This window comes from Pelodiscus sinensis, chromosome 3 (genome assembly GCF_052426305.1).
Source record: "Pelodiscus sinensis isolate ZL-2025 chromosome 3, ASM5242630v1, whole genome shotgun sequence".
NCBI lineage: Eukaryota > Metazoa > Chordata > Testudines > Trionychidae > Pelodiscus > Pelodiscus sinensis.
Window position 1 is genome coordinate 116,373,698 of NC_143054.1, and position 23,706 is coordinate 116,397,403.

The window sequence follows — 23,706 nt, forward strand, 5'->3', positions numbered from 1 at the left end:
AACTTACTACATAAAATATTTCTGCTTTTTTTCCCTTCCAAAACAATCTATGGGAGAAACATGTATGTTGTCATGTGAAATATGTAATATATATTTCAACCGTTAGTTTTGATTTTTCTTGCACTTTATTTAAACCTTGCAGGTGTATCATTTTAGTGTATAAATGTATTTGTGTTGAGAATCAAATCATAATAAGTACAATTTTTAAAAGCACACGAATACCTAAATCACTTAATTGCTTTTGAAAATAAAACTTAGGCTCCTAAATTACTGTAACTTAAGCACTTTTGAATATTTTACCAGTGTTAATGAACTTTTTCTCCAGCTTTTATATTCAGCCTCCATTGTCCTGATCTTTTAAAACATTTTTTTTAAAATGCTGATTAGGGCTGCTGTCAGGTGCATTTCACTCACTTTCTCTCTCTTTTACTGAAAAGACAAAAATAATGTAACTAACGTGCACTTTTATATATTGTAATATTGATGTCTCAATCTGCAGGCTTGTCTATACAAAAATTATAGTGTAGAGTTGGTGCGCAAAAGCTGCTCTGTACTTACTCCCCATGTGGGCATGCTTATTGTGCACAAGAAGTGCCTTTGTGCACATTAGCATATTACACTTTGAAAGTGTATTAAGGTAATGACCACAAAGGCATTCCTATTGTGCTGTAAGACTGTATGCATGTAGAGTTAGTGCAGAGTAGCTAGGGTCCTTTAAATTCACATCCTAGTCTATTCCACAATAATTTCCCCTTGTAGACTAGCCATAGAGACAGTGGCAGCACTGCAATCTACAGGGACACTTACGATAATGAAACTGTTTTCCTTGTAGTACTTTGTTTTCAGATCTATTGCATATGTATGTTATGTAAACTTTAAAGTATTTCAGTGGTTATGCAAATTTCCTTACATTGTTCTACTATACAATTGTATCTGTTAGTTTACTTTTGTAGGTTGGTGAGGCTTATTGTAAATCAGTATTGGCATTCAAGCTATAATAATTAAGACCATTGGTGTTTCATTATAAACCTTTGTGTTAAAGTATTTTTATATATTGGCTGCGTGCTTGAGTATACGTATGTACTTTTACAAAATATGAAGAAGTTTTTACTTTGGTGCCTATTGAAAAACTTGCTTTGTTTTTAAAAAAATCTGTTCTCTTTGAACGCTCCCATTTTCAAAATGAATTGTTTACGTAATTTAAACAATATCTAAAAACTCTGGAAATTAAGTTTGAATAAAAATGTTTATATACAGTATGAAACAGGTTAGATATTCATCACACTTATGCCCCAGTATTACAGTTAGCTCTATGCAGATTAAAGGCTTCATCTGCATTAAAGTCATGTAAGAGCAGGACCTTAAACATTATGGCCAACGTTTTCAAATGTATTTCAGAATTATAGACCTGAGGTAAAATTTTCAAAAATGCTTCAGGGTATGGCTAAATGGCACTTAAACATTGGTATCTGGCCCATGTCATCTGATTTAGGATTGTGGGACTCGGACTACAGGCTTGAAAAAGTTATTGTTGACATCTGGGTTTGGGGGAGCCTGGGTCCTGGGACCCTCTCCCATTATGAGATCCAAGAGCATAGGTTTCAGCCTTAGCCCAGATGTCAACACTGTAGTTTTAGGAGCCCTGCAGCTTGGACCCTGTGAGCTTGAGTCAGCTGACCAAGGCCAGATACCAGTATTTAACTACTATGTTATCATATCCCTAGTGATTTAAGTCCCACATTCAATAAGAGTTAAGTGCTTTATATTCAGATTTTTGAAAGTGTCTCACTCGTGTTGGGTATGGAACTAAGGCTTCTAATTAATTTAAGGCACAATTGAAAATTTTACCCAGAAGGCCATGTTTTGGCATTTAAACATATGGTGTAATATTTCAGAGGTGTTTGGGAAAAATGTCTGCAGAGAATGATTTGTGGTTACTTGGAACTTCTGAAAATTGAGCATCTTAAGTGGTTTAATAGGAGTTTAGGTGTTTAATACGTCTCCAGTATTTGGAAGTGTTGCTATATTATCTTAAGTGCTAGAAAATACCATTTTTAGTTTAATCCTGTATTTCTAGAAATAGTTCCTCAGTATTACAAAAAGTCTTGTTTGAAAAATTCTTTTTCAAAATTTAACATCCTGCACACTAAAATAGTATTCTAACTAATTATATTCCAGGTTGAAATTTCAGTATCATTAGGTTATTTTTTCTCCTAGTTTAGCTCTTAAAACACATTGTTAGCAAAAGGTTTGGGAAAAAACTGTATTCATATTAAAATGACAATTTTAACCTGGATATGGTCAGTAAAATTCATCCTTAATAATGTTCAAATGACATACTGCTAGTGAAGAAGTCCTGTTTTAAAGCCTTCACTGCTATTGTTATGGTTCCATTAAAGGCCCAGAAAATAGATTGATTTAAAAAACCCTGAATTGTGGGGTTGGTTGTGGTTTTTTTTAGGGTTTTTTTTTCCTTAAAGACCAATTTAAGTAGCAGAGCAGCTAGCCTCCGGGATGAATGAGTCGTGTTGAAATAAATAATATATTTCTAAAATTTCATATAAAATAAATAAGCAGATATGTTATGTACTTTGTATCACTGTGTACATGCTGATTAATACAGCTTGGTTTCTTGATTTTTATCTCAGCAGAGACTGGGAGTTCTGTGGAGAAGGTGGTTGAAATCCTGATCCTATTGAAGTCAATGGCAAAACTGCCTAATTTCAGTGGGGTCAGGATTTTGTCCAGCGTATTCCACCTTTTGAATGGAGGAGAAGGGGTTCATGTTTAAAGCTACTGGTTTGCTTGAGAAACAGTTGACTGGCTGTAAAGGTGTTTTTTTTAATCAGGTCATCCTAGAGGGGAAAAAATGAGGATGATAACCTGAGACAAACCTTGAATACGGAGGAAAAAATGAAGCTTCAAGTTGGAATGGATAGATGGTTGGAACATAGAAATCCCATACTACTCCTATTGTTTCTCATGGGTTGGTGGAGGTTCCAAATAAGGAGTCACCTTACTATCCTATTGAATGCACAGGATGTAACTGTGCTCATTAAAATATTTATATAATGCAAAGAAGCCCTCATCACCTTTTTTTTGTCTTTGAATTTGACCAATCACTCACCTTGAAGAACTTTTTATGAAGTAGTAGGTTCGTGCTTTTCAAAGTCCCTTTAGAATGTATGCCTGCCAACTAGTTTTGTGCCATTGCTAAAAAGCAGAGAACCCAGTATGTTGCTGGAAAAGTATTTTGTGTTTGACAGAGACAAGCCACAATTCAAAAATAAAAATGCAAAAGCAAAATAATTCTGTGTGACTGTTCTGAGGAATCAGAGCTTGAATGATGCAGTAGGAACAGAATGTCAAAAATTTGGATGTGGGTGTAAAGAAATAAACAAGTTTTCTATTAGTTGGTGAGCCTAAAAATAGCATATTTAAAGTTTTCATAACTGCACTTTATCATTTGATCTACTTTCTGTTCCTACTCCAACACTTTAACCCAGTGGTGTGTGTGTCTGGCACTGAAGAAAAAAGAGAACCACATTTGACAGATGCTAATGTCCTCTCTTAATGAATCAATGGAAGATGTTCACATGTCACATTAATGTGTACAATATAAAAACTAGAATAGATTATTATAAACTTTAAAGTATTTAGGGATAAATTTTGTCCTAGGATAATGCACAATTTCCAAGGACATTAATATGAGTGCAATGCTCTCTAAAGGGCAGATTTCTAAACTGCTATCCCTCTGAGTTTGCATGTTCAACTGTGCTTACATAAATCATTGAGATGAACGCAATCTGTTTAAATAGTAAATAGATGTTTAACTTGCATAATTCAAATATATGCTAATTACATATAGCATTTTGTAGGAGGACATTTTCTAAGGGGGCTTTGGTTTGTGTTTTTTGGTTGGCTATGTGATGATTCTTATTTGTTGCTTTGCACACTTTCCCCAGAACAGTTGGAGGAAATACGGTAACGTTACCATACAGATATAGCTCACAACTTGTCATAGCCTAGTATCGCCTCGCTTTTCTAAAAACACTTAAAACATTTTTTGAAAAAGCTTAAATCTTGAAATTACCTTTAATTATTCTAGGATGATCTGAATACCTGTTCCTGTGTCCTGTTAAGTTTAACACTATTATAGACTCTCATATGCAATTCTGTACTGAGAATCTTCTGCTTCACTGAACAGTTTAATCATTTTCTGATCCTAGAAATAAATTAAAAGATTGGATTGTTCACTCTCAAATGTCCGTGCTTGTTGTTAAATTATTTGTCCCCCCTCTGGCAGCTTTATGTGGAAATTGGATTTTAGCTTTTTAAAAGAAATAATTTGAAATCATAGCATTGCAGACTTTCCAGTAAACTAGATCACAGTGGATTAATAGTCTGGCTCTTAAAAGCAATCTCTTTTCATGTATGCAGCTTTTAAAAATTGATCCTTAAACTGACATTATTTAAAATCCTTGTTACAATACTTATTTTATTTATTTTTTGTTACAGTTTTCAGAATTCCCAGATCCCCTGTTGTGTTCAGATTATGTGCAGTTGTCAAATTCCTCACTTTCCTCAGAGCCAAAAGGCAGCACTGTATCAATGGAGGAGCTGAAATCTATGGATTTACCATCTTTTGAACCTGCATTCTTGGTCCTTTGCCGAGTACTTCTCAATGTTATCCATGAATGTCTCAAGTTAAGGTTGGAACAAAGGCCTGCTGGAGAACCATCTCTCTTGAGTATTAAGCAGGTTTGATTCAAGAGTTTTTTTTTTTAATTAAAAACTTTCTGTCCTTTAATTATAATGTGTTTAATTGTTTTAAAGAGTTTGTTACAGAAATGACAGTACATAATGCATCTATTAAATTGCTTTCAATTGCATGTGGAAATGAGGTTTATGTCAGAAATGACTGATCTCATATACCTCTCTGATTCATATGACCAAGAATCAAAATGTCTGATTAAAGGATTATCTGCCATTAAAGGTAAATAAACAGCATTCCACTTCTGTTATAAGGTATAGACTTTGTCTAGCATAAGGTTTAAATAGGTCTAGGAGCAGTTGTCTTGAATATAGGTGTAGCTAGTATGATTGTGTGAAGATCTGGATCTTTTTTCCCTGCTCCTCATTCCACAATCTGAACCAATGAACTCTTATCTGCTACTTCCTGTTAATAGGCCTAGTGACCAGTCACTGCTTTCCAAGTTGTTTTTCTCTCCCCATCCAAAGGCGTTCCCTGTACTTACTGGCTTCCTCACTTTCCTTTTGGATTTTCTTTCTTGTGAATTCAAGACGTCTGCAAAACCTGGGCATTCAGTGCAGCATGACTAGGAAAAAAATAAAACAAACCTCGTTGCCAAACACATTTGTATCTGATGCCAGAGACTTGCTTCAGTACTGGCCAAAGAGGTGGCAGGCAATGTCATTCAATCTGATAAGTATGCAAGACTGATGTCAATTTTTATCTTTATCATTTCAACAGATGATGATCATTTTAAAGATTATTTTGGTTTTTTAAATTTACATTTTCATTGTTGGAAATTATGTGGGTGGGATCAGACAACTATTTAATGACAACAGGTCTTGAGATACAAACAGTTAAACCTTTATAACCATCAAAACACAAATAGTCAACATCACATGTCAAAGTATACAGAGTAAATGTCCCTAAATCAGATAAAGTTCTCAAGTCTCATTTTTCCTTCTTTCATGGAATTATTTTTTGTAACCAATTTGTATGTGTTTGATTTAAATTGATGTTAACATTTAAAATTACAGTAAACATCTAACTTTTGGGTTTTTCATAGATGACTTCCTATTTAAGTTCTCTTTTATGGCCCTCTACTTCCAGAGAGCCTAGATCTTGACAGACCCTACTGATACAATGACATTGCTTCCTGCAGACAAACCTAAAAATTGTTACAACAGATGGTCTGGTAGCACTTTATATAGACTAACAAAACATGTGGATGGTATCTTGAGCTTTCGTGGGCACAGCCCACTTCTTCAGATGACTGGAATTATGAGTTTAGGATGTGCTCACCCAAGATAAATAGGAGAGGGGAAGGGAGGGGTGAAGGAAAGGGGGGAGACAGGGAGCTAGAGGGAATCAGTAAGTATCTGAAGAGTGGGTAGTTAAAAAGGAGATAGTATCCTTCCTGACATAAGAGTGTACACAAAGAGCTGTTTGCACCTTCAATGGCTGTTAAGTTGGTAGTGTCCCAACCAACTTTCATCACGATTGAGTCCATTAGCACGTGAATTGAATTTGCGGATGAACTCTAATTCCAATACTTCTGTGGACCTGGCTAGTAGAACTGGTTTGTGACAAGATAGCTACTTGAAGATCTTTTAAACAGTGATTCGGAAGATTGAAGTGTTTCCCAATAGATTTCTGTATGTTTCCTTTACATATATCTGATTTGTGTCCATTGATTCTTTCTCGCAGAGACTTTCCAGTTTGTCCAATATATATAGATATAGCAGTGGGGCTTTGATGGCATAAATCAAATTACTGGATGAGCAGTCAAATGACCTTTTCATTTGGTAGCTTATGTTGTTGGCACCAGTGATTTATTCGCCAGTATAGATATGTGGGCAGAGTTGGCATCATTTTTGGTTGTAGGGCGGGGTTCCTGAAGGCTTCTGATGTGGTTGTGTGGCATTGTTACCAGAAAGAATGTTTCAGGTTTGGGGGTTGTCTGTAAGCAAGAATAGGCTTTTCTCCCAAGGCCTCTGAGAGTGAGGGATCATTTTCCAGAATGGGTTGTAGATTGTGTATAATGCACTGGAGGGGTCTGAGTTTTCCCATGCACTGGATGTAGATTGTTTCCTTATTTTGTGGCTTGAAAGGGTGGTGGGTTCCCCCCCCCCCAAATTGCATGTCCACTGTAGCTAGATACTGGATAAAGCCCTATTTTTGTCCCCTTCCTCCCTTCTATTTAAAGCTTCAGATGTTCTGTTCTGGCAGCATTCATAACCTGCTCTCTTAGGGCCATGATTACTAAAGTTGGGTGAAATCCTTTGGATTAAACTTTCTGTTGCTGAAAACTGTATGTTTGGGAAGGATTGCCATGTGTCTGGTTTTCACCCAGACAGTCCGGTATTTGAAGGCTTTGTCCGTTTTTTTTTAAAAAAAAGGAAATACCAGACATGTGCAATGTCCAGTATATCCTGTTTCCCTGGAACGGAAGTGCAGCGGGGACAATTTTCCCCTGCCACATCGGACAGGGGAGTGAGGAGGGCGACAGACGAAGGGGGGCAGGAGAGGGCACTTGTGGGCCAGAGCAGCATGGCGCCTGGCATGACCAGCCTAGACAGGGAGTTGGCCACTTGATGCCTCCCTCCATACTAGGGGTTCCCAAACTTTTTGACACGGGGACCAGTAAATCCATTCACGAGCTTTTGGAGGACCAGTAATGTATATTTGCATATTCATTAAGCAAAGTGATGAATATTCAAATAAGTTGGTTTTGGTCCTCCCAAAGCCCCCAGTGCCAGCATTAGCAAAGCTTTTGATACAGTCACCCACAATATTCTTGCCAGCAAGTTAAGAGAATATGGATTGGATAAATGGACTGTAAGATGGATAGAAAGCTGGCTTGACCAAGGTTTCCCAAACTTTTTACTTTAGTTGGAACCTGTTTTTTTCAGTACTGTTTTTTGCAGCTCAAATATAAATGCATATTTTAAAAAAAGAATGAAAAATGAATAAATGTTCAGTGGTTCACCCGGCTGCATCCTCCACCCAGCGTGGGCCAGGGCTTGGGGGACCCGGCGCCGCATGGGCACTCCAGGAGGCGGGAGCAGGAGCAGATTGGGGTTAGTGTATCTGGCTAGGAGGGAGGGTGCAAGGAAGGGTAGGGTTGCCAGGTGTCCCGTTTTGTATCGGACAGTCCAGTATTTGAGGGTTTTGTTTGGGAAACAAATTGAGAAATTACCAGACATATAAAATGTCTGGTATTTTCTAAATGGGGAAGTTTTATTATAATTAGGTGTATCAGTCCATAGCTGCGAACTGCCTGGCTGGTAGATGTGCTCACGCTGCCTGAGTGTGTCTACCTGCCAGGCAGTTTGCAACTACTTGAGGGAGGGGGGGAGGAGGGCAAAATGGAATCCCTGTCCAGACTCACTAGTCTGCCAGGGTCTGCATGTGGCTCCCCCCCTTCTCCTCCTGTTCTCCCCAGTCCAGCCCTGCTTCTGGTGGCCTGTTCCCCGCCCTCCACCAATCTCCCCCAGTCAGCCCCGCCCTCCACCAATCTCCCCCAGTCAGCCCCGCTGCCACCGTCCAGCCCTGCTTCCAGCAGCTGGTTCCCCCATCCTCCTCTTCCTCCTGATCTCCCCGGCCAGCCCTGGTTCTGCCGCCTGCCCTTCCCGATCTCCGCAGGACAGCCCCGCTGCCCCCAACCTTGCTTCCGCTGCCCGCCCGCCTGCTCAGATCTCTGTGGGACAGCCCTGCTGCCCCAACACTGCTTCCCGGCATCCCGTTCTCCCCCCTCCCTCCCCACACCTCCTCCCAGCCCGCCCTGCTCTGTTCCCCTCTGGGCAGCCACGCTGAGGCCTGGTATTTTTTTCCTGCTGCTCTATACAATGTGAGCTGAGGCAACTGGACCGGGCAGCAGGAGCAGCCACTTTAAAAGTCAGATTGTTCCTCCGTGCCTGGCTCTGCGGAAGGGAGGGGGAGATTTGATTGGAGCAGGGGCTCCCTATGCTGGGGATGTCTGCCTCGGGGAGGGGAAAGTGCATTGGGATGGGGGGCTTTGGGTGGCCTGGCTCTGAGGTAGGGGTGAGTGCACTGGGATGGGGAGACTGCGGGGCTTGGCTCGGGGGAGGGGTGGGTGCATTGGAAATTAGTGTGTGGTCCCAAACTGGACTTAGTGGTTCTTTGTGGTGTGTGGTTTTTGTTTTTGGCAAGGGTGTGTGGAGAGGGTGTTAAACCATCTGGTAACCCTATATTTGGGTTGACTGATATATTTCACAAATTCTTAGCTAATTTGCTGAATTTTTTTTGTCCAAAGTGGAAAAAGAAAAACAATATTGAATGTCTAAGTCCTTTGTCCCCCAAACAGCAATTTTTCCATTTGAAATTGTTTGCATCATTAATGTTCTTAAAATATAACACCCTCCAGCCTTCCTTCCTCACAAAGAAACAAAATGATTTTTTTCCCAAGTTTTTCATTTCACCATAAAAACTTTTTGAGTTGACCCAAAATGTATTTTTTCAGGGTTTTTAATTTTTTTTGGGGGGGGGGAGGGGAGGGAAAGGAGCTTTGCCACTGAACCAAAAAATCCTGTTTGCACAACTTTAATGGCTACTTCTCTGGATGAGAGAGAGAAACATGTTCAAAAGGAGGATTTGAAAACAATGAGCAGTCCTGTGGCACCAAGGGACTAACAAATCGATTAGGTCAGGAGCTTTCTTGGCTAAAACCCACTTCATTGTGTAAGGTTGCCACCTATTGGTCCTACATACCTTTTCAGGCACTACAGGTTGGACAAGTCAGATTCTGCAGCCTTATTAGGGGAATGCTGTGATTTTGAGAGGTTTTTTTTTCTCCTCCTTCACTGGTGAGCCAGGATGCACTGCAATTTATAGTGTGGCTCAGATGATTGACTAGGAATAGAGAGGGGGGAGGGCATTCAGTAGCTGTAAATTAGGTTTCTAGGATGAAACATTTTGCAATTGGTAGCCATCCCAGACTGTTTTAAATTGATCCTTATGATTAACTAGTAGTTACGCTTAATTTTTTTTTTAAAGTCGATTCTCCATGTATTTGCCCCCATTCAGTTAGTGTTTTCCACAAATCTGTTTAAGGACTAAGGAGGAATCTATTTAAAGAAAGTCAAGCTGAATGGAGAGGTTAACCTTTGAAGCTGGTGATTGGTCACTTCGCCTAGAGAGTCTAAAAATCTTAGGAAATTGCTTGGTCCAGTTTGTTAAAGCTTGGTCACAAAAGTGTAACTTACAGGGGAAGAAAATCTCTAACAAATAACCATATTATAAAACTTCTGTAGACTATACTAATTTGGAGATTACATTATATGTCCAGCATGGCCTTCAGAAAGGAATTCTTGAATCACTGTACTTATTCCTCTGAGAAACCACATTGGTAGCCACACTTTTGGTCAGTGTAGATTGGACCATAGTGGACAGCACTATGTACAATTTATACCATGTTTTTGGAGGTGCTTATTGTTTTCCTTTTTTTAAATTCTGTCAGCTCCTACGTACAACCTTTACCTTAGTTGCAATTTAAAAAAAAATAAAACCGTAACGTCTACTTGTATTTAATTGTTCTGTTCTAGGGATGTAAGTGACTAGTTGAGTAGCCCAGCTCTTAATTCATTTAAAAGGCAGATTTGCAGTGGTGTTAGCTCCTGGTGCCAGAAACTAACCCTGCTGTGGCTCTGCACTTCCTCCCAGTATCGACTACTTGATTAGCTGATTAAACACAATTTAACATCCTTATTCTGTTGTGGAGTATAAATAGTTTTTTGCATATAGTAGGATTAGATGCCTGGGTAAGGTTTAGGAATGAATAATCAGTTTGATTTTTTTTTTAAATGAAATGTTGTTGGCATAGTAGTCTGTCATACAGAATAGGATTTTTGATTTGTAGTTTACCTGTATTAAAAAACTGACCTGCGTATATGTATCTGCAATATCACTCTTCATAACTTTGAATCACATTATGGAATAGGTACAGTGTTTCAGTGAATAGTATGTCGAGGGCAGTATATTTAATATCTTTGTGGATAATATGGATACTTCACTGGATTTATGTGTAAAAGCTGCATTATTGGAAAACTCCACCAAATGGCTGCATTAGTTTTAGAGCTGTCGCACAAGTATCTTGGATAAAGCTAAATATTTCAATTCAGTGCTTATTTTTGATTCAACTCCTTAAAATTCTATGAAAAAAAAGGAATTAAACATTAAAATATATAAAATATTGTATGTGGCTTGATGGAAACAGCTATTAACAATTTCTAGAAAGGCCATTATAAAGTGGTAACATTGGTAACCGAGCTATTTCTAATTGTGAACTATAATCTGAAGGCCATAATTTTAACAAATGGCCCATAGGCCTGTAGTAAACTATGCAGTTACTTTTCTTTTAACCTAAATAATCTCCAAGGTATAGTTATTACAGTAAAACTCCATTGGTCCGGCATCCAATGGTCCGGCACCATCGGCAACCCGGAAGTGCTCCGAGCAGCCGGACAATTGGAGCTGCTCTGCGCCCGGCTTCCCCGATTCAGCTGCTGCTGAAACTGACCTGAAACTGAGCTGCATTTGATGCACTTGTAGAATCAGCACAACCTATTTTTCTTTCTCCACAACAGTATATATTTTTTTAATATACCAGGTCTGTAAAATATGACTAGTGTAGTTCACACCGGAACATGTCAACAACTGCCACACGGCAGCTGTGCCACTGTAGCACCATAGTATCAATACTTCCTATGTCTATGGAAGGAGTTTTTCCATCAGTGTAGTTAATCCATCTCTCTGAGGCTAGGTTGGCAGAATTCTTCCATTGACCTATGTCTGTGGAAGGAGTTTTTCCATCAGTGTAGTTAATCCATCTCTCTGAGGCTAGGTTGGCAGAATTCTTCCATTGACCTAGGTGAATCTATTCTAAGGGTAGATGGTACATGGCACTCAGGCACAACATTTTTCACAATCCTGAATGATGAAGCTAGGTTGATCTAATTTTTAAGTTGTAGATAATGCCCATCAGTAAGTGATTATTTGTTTCAGCTCTTTGAGTTAGTGATTGTCTTTTTATTGGATTTGTTCAACACCTAGCATAATGGGCTTGAGGTCTGGCTGTGCTGACTAATAATAATAATAATAAGAATGCAAGGTGTGACTTTTTGTGTTAAAGCCTCTCATACACTGGGATTCTATGTTCCGATGCTTTCTTTTTTCAAAAAGAAAATCAAAACATTGTAACATTTTAAATGGAGTTAAAAAAACAACAACCCCAAACTTAAATATAATGAAATTGGTGCTTGAGGAAAGTGATGCATCGTTAGACCTATAGGTGGATGTTAGGTTGAACCTCTCCGGTCTAGCAGGACCACAGATGTTGTAGAGACCCTTGGGAGGCTAGTGGCCAGGAGTGGAGCCAGATGGCTGGGGTTGGCCAGAGAGCAGCAGCCAGGGAGCACTGCAGCCCCAGGACTAGCCAGGGAGCCCCAGGATGGGGCCAGTAGCAGAGCCTATTGGCCAGGAGGGATGTTTGGCTGGGTCTGCTGACAGACCCCAGGAGAGCCTGGAGTTTGTCAGCAGTGGGGCTGGAATTGACCACTTCTGGTCCAGCAAGCAGGGTGACAGATTAGGGAGGTCCAACCTGTAATAGTTTTGGGAAGGAAAAATTCCTGTTACACTGGCAGAGAGATAGTCAAGATAAAGTATGATTGATCTCTATTGTGCGCCTCTAGTGTCATACTGTTTAAAAGCCTGTGCTTCCTAGAGTAGGTATGGAATGGCCAGCCAGTGCCAGTGTCTTAACCTAAAGTGATCATTTCTGTGTATAAGCAGATTATTCATTCAGTCCGTGGCTTTTTCTTCCAGACTTCCAAAACAAAATGCCTGTCCTTGTTAGTTGTTTTGTGTTACCTGCCTACTAGGAACATGACCAAGACCAGTTTAGTAATTTTTTTACATAGACCTCCAAGCAACTGCAAGTGTCAGATGACCTATTACTACTTGTTTGCTGCAGATTTTAAACCATTGAACTAAATGTGTGAAACACCAGTCCAAATATAAAATCTCAAGCTATTCAGTCACTTGCATACAATGACTTTTCTGAATAGCAAAAATAAAATTTTAAGCATTTGCTGCCATTTCTACATGCAGTAACTTGCTGAGTGGAATTACAGCAGCAGTTCCGCAATTCAGGAGAGCATATGCAAAGCTTTCTATGAGATACAGGAACAATCCACCTAGTCTGTGAAAGCCAGAGAAACACAATAATGTCACATTTATTATTTAAGCAAGTTAAACTTTAATTCCCAAATTTCAGAGGAAATTTGAGAATAGCAGATTGATTGCAGTTTGTGGTCTCTTCCATTGCAGCTAGCAAGGGAGTGTAAAGAGGTCCTGAAGGGTGGCCTGCTAATGAAGCAATATTATCAATTTATGTTACGTGAGGTGTTAGATGACTTACAGAAGATTGACTACAACATAGATTCTTTTGAAGAGGACCTGCATAAAATGTTAATGGTGAGTAGGAAAAAGAGAGAATTATTTTTGGTGTTCTGGTAAATGGGTTACTGTATTTGATGTTTTATCGGTACAAATCTTGTATGCACTTTTCTGAGTCTAGGCCTTGGGATTATTTCTGATTGCCTATCTTTAGCCAATAAGTGTCTAGCCTGCCTATATCACCTTTTTATTTTTTAAAGGCAATAGTGGATATTGTATTAAAAGTTAAATTTTACGAAGAAGCCAAGGAAAACAGTTTTGTGAGTAAGTTATGCATACTGATATTGAGACACATGTGGAAGCAAGATTCTCTGGGAACACCAGTATTCTCTGTAAGCTGAGCACTTGGGTGGCCACTCAAAGATTCAAATGTTGCCCAGCTGATTAGCAGAGTTCCCTCAGATGGTAGCAAGTGTTTCTACTGGTGGTGCACATGCCTTAGAACTCATAACAAAGTCTTTCCTTGCATGTTTCTCAAAGGTTATGACCTACAAAGCGTTAAATAGTTTGGGACCGGGGTACTTGAAGGACCATCTCCTCCTTTCTACATCTATCAGGAATGGTCTAGAAGATGCTTAGCCCTGCTGTGAGAGCAGGGGACTGGACTTGATGATCTCTCAAGGTCTCTTCCAGTTCTAGTGTTCTATGAATCTCCTGTATGAACCTGCCCAGGAATTAAGGTCGCCTGTGGAGGCTACACTCCATGTTCCTCCACTTATGGAGATAAGGCTGACATCTACGCGGTGCAGGGCCTTCTGAGCTTTTGCTTCATTCTATGGAACTCCCTCCCCTGGGACGTTTGCCTGGTACCAACCCTGGCATTAGATAGATTTAGCCTGGTGCCTAAACTTTTTACCCATGCTTTTATTGGTTCTTGCGTGTGGCTGTGCGTGCATCATTCCTTTGGTGTGTCTCAGTAGGTTTTATGTCCACCCTCTTCCCTGCTTCGGGGTCTTTCATTTTACAAAATTTTAAAACAATATATAAAAAAGTAAACCACCTCAAATATTTTAAATAGAGAGGTGGGGTAAACTTATTTTACATACACCAAATTATTTCATTTATTTATCATTCATCTTCTCATGCTACAAATTACACTTTGTGCAGAGAAGCTTATAACACCTTTTCTACAGCAGCAAATAGAATATTATAGATAGTTCCCTCCTTCTCTGTGTTGCTATATGTAATTTTTGTGGGTGTGAAAATTAGGCCCGTCTTATTACAAATTTTATAACAAGTACAATCGAAATTTCTTTTTCCCCACTTGCAGGTTTATTTTGATTATATGCGAAGCTGGATCCAAATGCTACAGCAGTTACCTCAAGCATCTCATAGTTTAAAAAATCTCTTGGAGGAAGAATGGAATTTCACCAAAGAAATTACGCCTTATATACGAGGAGGTGAAGCTCAAGCTGGAAAATTATTCTGGTAGGAATTTTTAAAACACTTTTCCAATCAGTTTTATTCTGGACATTTAGACCAGTTGGAGTCATACTTAATTCTAAGGGCTTGATCTTTGAAAGTAATTTCTATTAGTCTGGAACATAATGTCACATGCACAATTTTCTCTGTGAATTATCGTCTGTGGCAAGATTTATTTTAATTGCAGAACCAGGATCCAAAAATTAAAGAATACATAAATTCTATAAATAGGACTTTAGAAACTACTTAATTGAATGCCTCAATAGATTCTACTTCATGCAATTTCAAGTAGCCATCTTGTTTTTAACTAATTTTATCCAAAGTATTGTTCTCATCAACACATGGTGAATTGAATGTATGTGACTCACTGAAATTGACCTTCTATAGAGGGCTTTCAGATTTCAAACTTGTACAAGTTAAATTCACTATAAAAGAAACATGGTTACATTTTATATACAGGTTGGACTTCTGTAGATTTCCATTGTCTGGCATAGGGATGTACAATTTTGATTAGTTCGCTAATTGAACAGTCAATGCAATTTGCATCAACTATTCATTTAGTCAATAAAGGCACTGCCCCCTTTGAAGAATAGCAACAGGTTGCTACACTTCAAAGTCGAAAGCGCTGCGGGGAGCACGGGGCCAGTGGGGGACTCAAGCAGTGCCACGCTGGCCCTGTGTTCCCTGCAGCATTTCCAAGCGGCAGTGCCACATGGAGCTCGAGTCAGCTGGGGACTCTGAGGGTGTGTCCACACTGCAGGGCTTAATTTGAAATAAGCTATGCAAATTGAAATACGTCAATTGCATATTTTATTTTGAAATAGGGAGTGTCTACGCAGCACTTATTTTGAAATAGATCACTCTTACTCTGAGTTCCCTTATTCTTCATACAATAAGGGTTACAGAAGTTGGAGTAAGAAGTCCTCCAGCTTGATAGTATTTTGACACGATTTCGAAATAACTGCTTGTTGTGCAGACATGGACTAAGTTATTTTGGAATAACACTAGTTATTCGGAAATAGTGTTGACGTGTAGACTGACCCCAGGCTCCATACAGTGCTGCCGCTTTGGTATGCCATGTGGAACCCGGGATCAGCTGGGGATTCCCCATTTGACCCTGGGCTCCATGCGGCATTGCTGCTTTGACATGCCTTCACGGTGTTTCAAAGCCGCAGTGCTACCCAGAACCTGGAGTCATGGGGGTTTCTCAGCTGACTCCGGGCTTTGGCACTTTCTCCTTTTGAAGTGTAGCAACAGCCCTATACTTAATTAGCTGATACTTAACATCCTTAGTCTGAATCTGCACCCCACAGCCAAGTTTCTCAGCAGCATGCGGGGTTGTGGGGCAAGCAGGGGAACCTGCCTGGGGCTCCCCACTGCCTCCATGGGCCACAGGCGAGTAGATTGCATTATTTGTCGAGCCTAGTATATGACCTTCAATGGACATTTTAATGCCTCTAAGGTACAGGACAAGTAGGCTTAGAAATCACCTAAACAAATTTCAACTATGATTGCCCCATTAAAACTGAAGAATATTTTCTTGGTTTAATAGGAAATATCTGTTTCCTGAGTGTTCGCCAATTAAAGTAACTAGTCTGATTGTCCACCTCCCATGTCCACCTCCCATGTAAATGGCTTAAACTGTGTATAGCAGTCACATGTTTATTTGGGAAGGTTTACTTGTCATTGGAAAGGTTTCAGACCTGCTAAAATTCCAGAGAAGTACCACAGTTATGTAGCTTCCATTCAGCTTGAATGCATGAGTCAGAACAAATTCGTCATGCCCAATTATTTCTTGATATGACTGCTGCCATATTTATAAAATTGCCAGTTCTCTTATTACTACTATAACATCACATAGTCCAGAGACGCCAGTTGTAGGAGGAGCCCTCTCAGTCTGTAATCTGGATGCCTGCTTCTAGCTGTCACATTGTTGTGGTTAACTGTGCTCGGTACGTGACTTCTAGGCTTTTGATGCCTAGCATAATTCCTCCCTCAAGCAGCCATTGTTTAGCTATAGACTTCTATGTCAAAGTGAGACACGCTCTTGCTGCAGACTTTGTAGTAGTTCTGGTGGCAGAATCCAACAGGTACGCATGCTGTTTAAATGACCAAAGCAGGGGTGGCCCCTTCTGTGGTAAGCCTATTTGGTCTGTCTTGCCTTACAGGGCTTTTACTCTTTCCTGGAAGGAAGGGGAGACTCCACAAAATGCAGAGATGGAGATTGCAATAAAAAGGAAATAAAAGGAGTATTAGTGCATGAGTGAAAGTAATGTTGCCCTCCATTTCTTTTTGTTTCAGTGATATTGCAGGAATGCTGTTGAAATCTACAGGAATATTTCTAGACTCTGGTCTGCAAGACAGCTGTGATGAATTTTGGGCCAGTGCTGATGACAGTACTGCTTCAGATGAAATCAGGTACTCCAGCCTTCAGTATCTGGTCTCTCTTATTCTGTCCTTTATTCCTTTGAAAGACAAACTGTAGTGTTTAAACTTGTTGAAGCACATAAAAACAAACTGTCCAAGCCATCTGCGATTTTCAGTCTGTAGTTAGTAATTAATCTTTGTTTTCTGTATATGATGGCTAATAACCTTGATCATAGCTAATGGCATGAGAAGCATTTTATGTAATGTTCTCTCAGTGTTTTTGTCTGTGACAAATGTGTCTGAGCAATGTAAGTTCATTTCAGTTTGCTGCTTGTGCACATTTATCTTGTATTTTTCTCTTCAGACTACTATATTTTAAATATAGTAACTTATTTCTAATCAACATTACAGGAGGTCTGTTATAGAGACCAGTCGGGCACTGAAGGAGCTCTTTCATGAAGCTAGAGAGAGGGCATCCAAAGCTCTTGGCTTTGCTAAGATGCTAAGGAAGGTAAAGTAACAATGGTGTTTGATCAAACTTACTCATGTTTATTTTTATTTCTCTGCTTAAACTTCAACTCAGTAAAGATTTTTTTTTTTTATAACTGTCATTAGGACCTTGAAATAGCAGCAGAATTCACATTGTCGGTCCCTGTGCGAGAGTTCCTGAATGTCCTGAAAACAAAACAGTATGTGAAGGTAAAATCCATTTAGAGTCATGACACTTATTTGCTTAATGCTAAACAGGGTATCCAATATGAAGCTGTATGTGACTTAAGTGCATCTATTTCTCATTGAATTTGTAGTATCAACTTAGAATTGAAATGTAGCAATTGAATTAATTTTTTGTTTTTTGGAAGTGCAGTTTTTCTAAAATCACCAGTATTTGTGTGAGCGGCAGCAACTTTCAAATAATCTACAAGATTGAGCCAAATCTCCAGTCTGTATTCCTGGGACATCTTGTACTTGGAAGAAGGAATGATACAGTGGCAGGTCTGCTAGCCAAGGCCTCAGGAGACCTGGGTTCATTTGGCTGCTCTCACCCAGACTTGCTCACCCTTGGCTAGGATGCACTGTCAGGTCCAGCCCTGGTCCTAGCTGTGGATAGAGCTCCATGCTCCTTGGCTGGCTCCACTGCTGGGCTGGGTTTCATGCTGCCAGCTCTCTTATGTTCTTATTGCACCCTGCCTCTGGCTTGGTTCCACTGCTAGCCCTGGTGCTGGCCTCTTGGCTCCTTTCTTGGCTGCCAGATCCCCAGCCACTGGAGTTCTCTGATCCAGCAACATCCGTGGTCGAGATGTTGCCAGACCACACAGTCCCGGACCAGAGAGGTTCAACCTGTAATTAGTTTTTCAAAAACTTCCTTTATTTCTGTAGTATCAATAACAGCCTTGTAGTTTTAAGTTTTGTTCCATTCTCAGATCAAATTGGCTTAAATTGTAAAATTAAGAAACATTTAGAAATGTTGAGTGTAGTATTTCAATGTAGCTTTGTCACAGAGATCAGATTTAGCCTAAGGAGTTGGGTTTAGGGTATTAAGAGTTCCTTAAATGAACTTTTGCAGTGCTGCTTCTTCTTAATGGGGAGGCATTGATGTACTGAGGGTCTCTCCTGTACTGGTTTCCTCAGTGCCAGGAAACTAGTGTAAACAGAGTTGTTTAAAATGATTTGTGTAAATATAGATGTGATAAAGGGTGTGGGCTTAATTTTGAAAACTGAAAAATTAGTAAAATAATCTTGAGTTTATTTAAATGTTTAGTTACACTCCAGCCAGTGCAGCCTTGTTTGTAAAAGCTTTGTATAGAATCTGTTTTCTTGCACAGGAAAACTAGTGTTGATGGGGCCTGAGAAATTCTGAATTGAGTTTTGTCACTTCTGCAGCTAAAAGACTGCTCGTTGAGATGTTAAGGCTAGGGGGTAGAAGGCATTGAAGCAAGCAAAATTAAACACAGAATTTTCAGACCTCATTATGAGGTCCCAAACCCCTTAAGGGATCATGATAAAGAGAGGGAAAAGAAAATGTGAAAAAAATGTAAATGGCTGAGTGAGGTAACTTTAAAAATGGGTTATTCATAATAGCTAACTTTCATGGTTTTCTGCCATTAAGCATTTTATTATATTGTAGCCAGTGAGAGGCAGCAGTCAAAAATAATCAGTGAAGATTGCTTTTATGATGTACAAGAGGGAAGAGAGAATTCACTTGCATTGGGCACTTGAATAGCATCATCCTTGGAGACTTTGCTCTTTCCTGTATACAAATTGCCTTAAGGTGTGAGATCCATTATATCAGAGCTACTCAACTTTAGAAGCAAATGCCGGGGGCTACAACTCAAGTGTGATTGCATTTACATGCAAATATATATGCAAATAGCTTCTTTCACGCTGACTGACATAATACAAAGATTAAAGGAAGACTACACAACACAGAGGTCCCATTTAAGTCCTTTCTTTTGATATTAATAAAATGCAATATTTACCTGATTTCCACCCATATGACAGTACTTTTAATGAGAAATGACAGGAATTTAACTACTAAAACACATTAACAGAAGACCATTATATTGACTACTTTTTTGTTTTGGCTCCCACCCACGGGTCGCTTGTTGAGCCCCACGTAAACCCAAACCGCACCATCGGCTGCAGATGAGCCACACGTTGAGTTGCCCTACATTATATGTAACTCCTGCCAATGCTATTTTCTAACTTAATAAAAAGAGTTGTGGCGCCATTTTTTTAAGAATAAAAAACGTACTTGTGTAATATTCCTTAAATAATACTTTATTTAAAATGGAAATCTGTCCTTGGACGCTATCACAAGAGTTCAGAATAAATTAATTTCTGTAAATTTAGTGTCAGCAATAACTAGAGAGGCAAGTCATTGATTTGATCACTCCTTTTATGCTAAGACAGTGTATGTTTCTGTCATGGGCTGTCAAGGAAAGTTTATATTGCTAGTTCCAGAATTTGAGTGAACTTCCCCTAATTTTTAAAAAAATGTTCTATTTTCAAACAGAAGGGAATCAATTTTTAGTGTCATAACATTTTTTACTTATTTGTTCCTTATAGTGATTTTAACATTGGGAAGGGACATCTTTTTAAATATGTATAAAATAATTGCTTGAAGATTTGTGTGGGAGCAGCTTTGTATTGTAAGTTGTTGTAGCATCACCATCCTTCGTGTGTTTTTTGCTTTTTAACACATAAGTCACCATAATGGATGGTGTTTAAAAGTGGGTATATTGCTAGTGCTGAAATGGCTGTGCTCCTAGAGGTGTTACCAGCTTAGTGATATTTTCTATACTTATTAAAAGGGGGATATGCTTTAGGGATGTAAGAGACTAATTGACTAGTCACTCCTCCCCCCTTCCCCCCCACACACCTTGCTGCCTCTATCAGAGAGAAGCAGCAAGGGGGGGGGGGGAGCAGGAGCTGGTGCTGGGGGGAGCTGGCTTAAAATCCAGTTCTCCCACCCCCTCCCCCCCAGCACCCTCTCTCCCTGGGGAGAAGGGGCAGGGGTGCAATGAGGAACTGGGGAAGAAATGCTGCGAGGAGCCTGGGGTGAGCTGGGGACTCAACCAGTCCCCTGCTGGCCCCATGCTCCTGGCAACACTTTGCTTTTGAAATGTACAAGAGCTCCAGGAGGGCTGTTGTATATTTCAAAAGCAGGGAGCGCGGGGCCAATGGCAGACTGCTCAAGTCTCCCTCTGGCCGTGCTCCCTGCGGCGCTTTATACTTTGAAATGTAGCAAGAGCTGATAGGCGTAGGCGCCTATATCAACTAATCGTAATTTGCGTCAGCTATTCATCAACTTTCAATTTAGTTGATTAATCTAAATTTAACACCCTTACTATGTCTAGAACTAAAATGACCATTTTAAGCAGACTCTGCTGCATGTGCAACATATTGAGAAGCTGAGTGGTAGTGTGTAGTCTTGCTTGCTGAATGTCATTTTATTCTTTCTGCAGGTGCAAATCCCTGGACTTGAAAACTTGCACGTGTTTGTCCCAGATAATCTTGCATGGGAAAAATCTGTAATTTTACAGCTGCTAAATGCAGCTGCAGGAAAAGATTGCTCTAAAGATTCAGAGGAGGTTGCATATGAGGCCTACTTATTGATGACCAAGTATAGTGATAAAGATCTTGAATTAGATGACAGCTGGAGCACATGGGAAGGACAGCAAATCAAAATAGTGCCTCAGGTGGAAACTGTTGATACCTTAAGTAGTATGCAGGTACATGTTTTCCATTTTATATAGTCTACGTTTTCTTCAAGGTGAAGTGCTTCTGAAGTAATGATCGTAGATGTTAAATCGAACATTCTACCATCTGTGTCTAAGATGTATTGGAAATAAATAGTAATCAAGGATTATAATTTTAAAATGTTCTTGATTTTATGTTTTATCTCAAGTATGTCATTGCAGGACTTGAACATGAGCCTCTTTTTGAAAGCAGCATTCTTATTTACAAAAAAAATTTCTTCCCTATTAAGAGAATTAATAAAGTATCCACATTAGAGCTGCTCAGTGTTAGATGTACTGTAAAACTGAGTGTTTTGTTTTTAGCAAAAAAAAATCATCCTATCCTGTGAACTCTTTATTTTGAATGCATTGAGTCATGAGGCCAGTTTACTTCTGATGCTGGGCAAATCACTTATTCCAAAATATTAATAAAATGAATGCCTCAAATTAGATTTTAGTAGATGCTTCTGGATGCTCAGCATTTTTCAAATTCAGGCTACTTAATTAGGTGTGTCCAGTTTAGGTACCCGTTTTTGAAAATCTTGGCTTTAATATCTGTGTGGCAGTTCCCCATTTATAGAAACTGAACTAGGAATGTTATATTGTTGGTAATCAGCTAATTGAATTATTGATGGATCTTCCATCGAGTACTTGATTAGTTAACCTGCAGAGCCACAGTGGGGTTTTCCCTTATCTCCCAGTTGCAGCTTTGCCTTTTAAATGTATTAAGACCCTCTGTCTTCCCTGCTTTCCCCAGAGATGGTGCTGGGGGGAGCTGGCTTTTAAGTCTACTCCTCCAAGCACCAGCTCCTCCCCTCTCCTCCCCCCCCCCCCCCCGCTTTGCTGCCTCTCTCTAATAGATGGGCAGCAAGGGTCAGGGGAAAGCAACAAGTTGAGTCAGTACTCAATTATCCGATAAGCACATGCTTATCGGGTGGTTGACTAGTTGCTGTCATCCATAAACTGAACTAATACTTCACTGTCTCACTGGGTGTATGTACAATAGTATTAATTTGTATTTGTGAAGTGTAGATGCAAAAGTGATAGGAACCTTGTGAATTTTTAAATACAGGAATTCCTAATATCTGTAGGAAGACATTTTCCCATTTGTACTCAGCCAGCTGGGGATCCCTTCCACCATTCTCTCTGCTTCTGAGACAAGATTTCCCTTCCCCTGTTGCCCACAACCCCTAACAGCAGAGCCATATGTTCTTTACACTTCCTTACATCCCTACCTTGATTCAGTTCCCTTATGCTGTGTCTCTCTCTTACCTCCCAAACCAGCTTTGAAATGCTTTCAGGCTTCCCACTAGTTAAGTGTTAAAATTCCTCTTCCGTGGACATTGCTGTTAGTTAATGCTACAGACTGCTCAGTGATAAGCATACACTAATGATAGCTAATCTAGTCTCTCTGCAGTCCTGGTTATAATTTTTTAATAGCTATTTTAAAACATCAGGCTTGTTTAAAGTTAGTATTTATTTCTTCAAGAAAATTGCAAGAGACAGAATTTGATTTGGAAATTGTCTACCATTATTTTTTTATGTATATTGATTTGTTTGAAGGTTATGCTTTAAGGAAGTAAAAAAAATTAAAGCAATGTGTGAAACCCTACTAAATCTTCCACACTTTCTATATTCTAAACTGTAGGGAAATGTTTATATACTTTTTTCATTGAAAATTAAAAACACAAGTTCTGAAAACATTTCTGTAAGTACATTATGAATGGAGTGGCAATCATGATTCTTCTTTGAGGGTCCCCGTGCTGTGTCAGAGCTGCTGTGCACATGGCCCGGAGATGTTTAGTAGCAATCACTGGCCACCGGTGCATGCTGCGCTATTGCGCAAATCGCTCTGATTGACAGTTAGGCATGTGCCGGCAGCCATTCCCTCAGTTCCTTCTCAACCACTGCTGGCATTGGTCGTAGTAGCAACAGTCTTCCTAAAAGCCTTTTAGGACAGAAAGAAAAGAAGAATATAGCAGCAGATTAACAGAGGAAAAGCCGCAAAACATAAAGAACAAGCGGAGCGGGCACGCCACTGCCGTATCCTGCTCACCCGCAGCGCCTCAAAAAAAAACAAACAAAAAAAATAAAAAACAAAGAAAAAAAAACCTTGGCATGCCAGCACCTTCTGGCTTTAAGAGGCGTACAGGATACAGCATATTTATATCAGCAGCAGACGGGCACGAGCAGTGTCTCTGCTGTCTAGGGCAGGATCACCTGATAAACCATTGCCCTCACTGTCAAAAACTTTCTCTTAGATCTAAAAGGATGAGAGATCTACAGCGGAGAATTATTTTTATGGAAAAGACGGTGGCTGACCTGCAGCCTGAGTCAACTCCTCCCAGAGCGACTACACCTGGGGTTGGAGGGGAAAAGGAGCACTCCCATGACTCCCACGGAGAGATGTATTAGAGAGCTGGACCGGGAGCGCAGTATGAAACGCTCCAG

At 39.7% G+C, this 23,706-nt stretch overlaps 1 protein-coding gene across 8 annotated transcripts in view; it reads left to right on the forward strand.

Moving 5' to 3' along the window:
- Nucleotides 1-23,706, forward strand: part of MAP3K4 (mitogen-activated protein kinase kinase kinase 4) — a 116,052-nt gene that overhangs the window by 31,280 nt on the left and 61,066 nt on the right. For 7 of the 8 annotated variants that reach the window (XR_016349224.1, XR_012902747.2, XM_075924567.2 and 4 more), the window contains 7 exons: nucleotides 4,519-4,761; nucleotides 13,100-13,246; nucleotides 14,499-14,656; nucleotides 16,952-17,068; nucleotides 17,429-17,528; nucleotides 17,633-17,716; nucleotides 20,983-21,249. Coding sequence is in view for 6 of the 8 variants with exons in the window: in XM_075924567.2 (XP_075780682.2) it covers nucleotides 4,519-4,761; nucleotides 13,100-13,246; nucleotides 14,499-14,656; nucleotides 16,952-17,068; nucleotides 17,429-17,528; nucleotides 17,633-17,716; nucleotides 20,983-21,249 (1,116 nt within the window). In the remaining 2 variants the exon portion in view is untranslated. The remainder of the gene's footprint in view (nucleotides 1-4,518; nucleotides 4,762-13,099; nucleotides 13,247-14,498; nucleotides 14,657-16,951; nucleotides 17,069-17,428; nucleotides 17,529-17,632; nucleotides 17,717-20,982; nucleotides 21,250-23,706) is intronic. The other variant, XM_075924570.2, reaches the window with a different exon arrangement.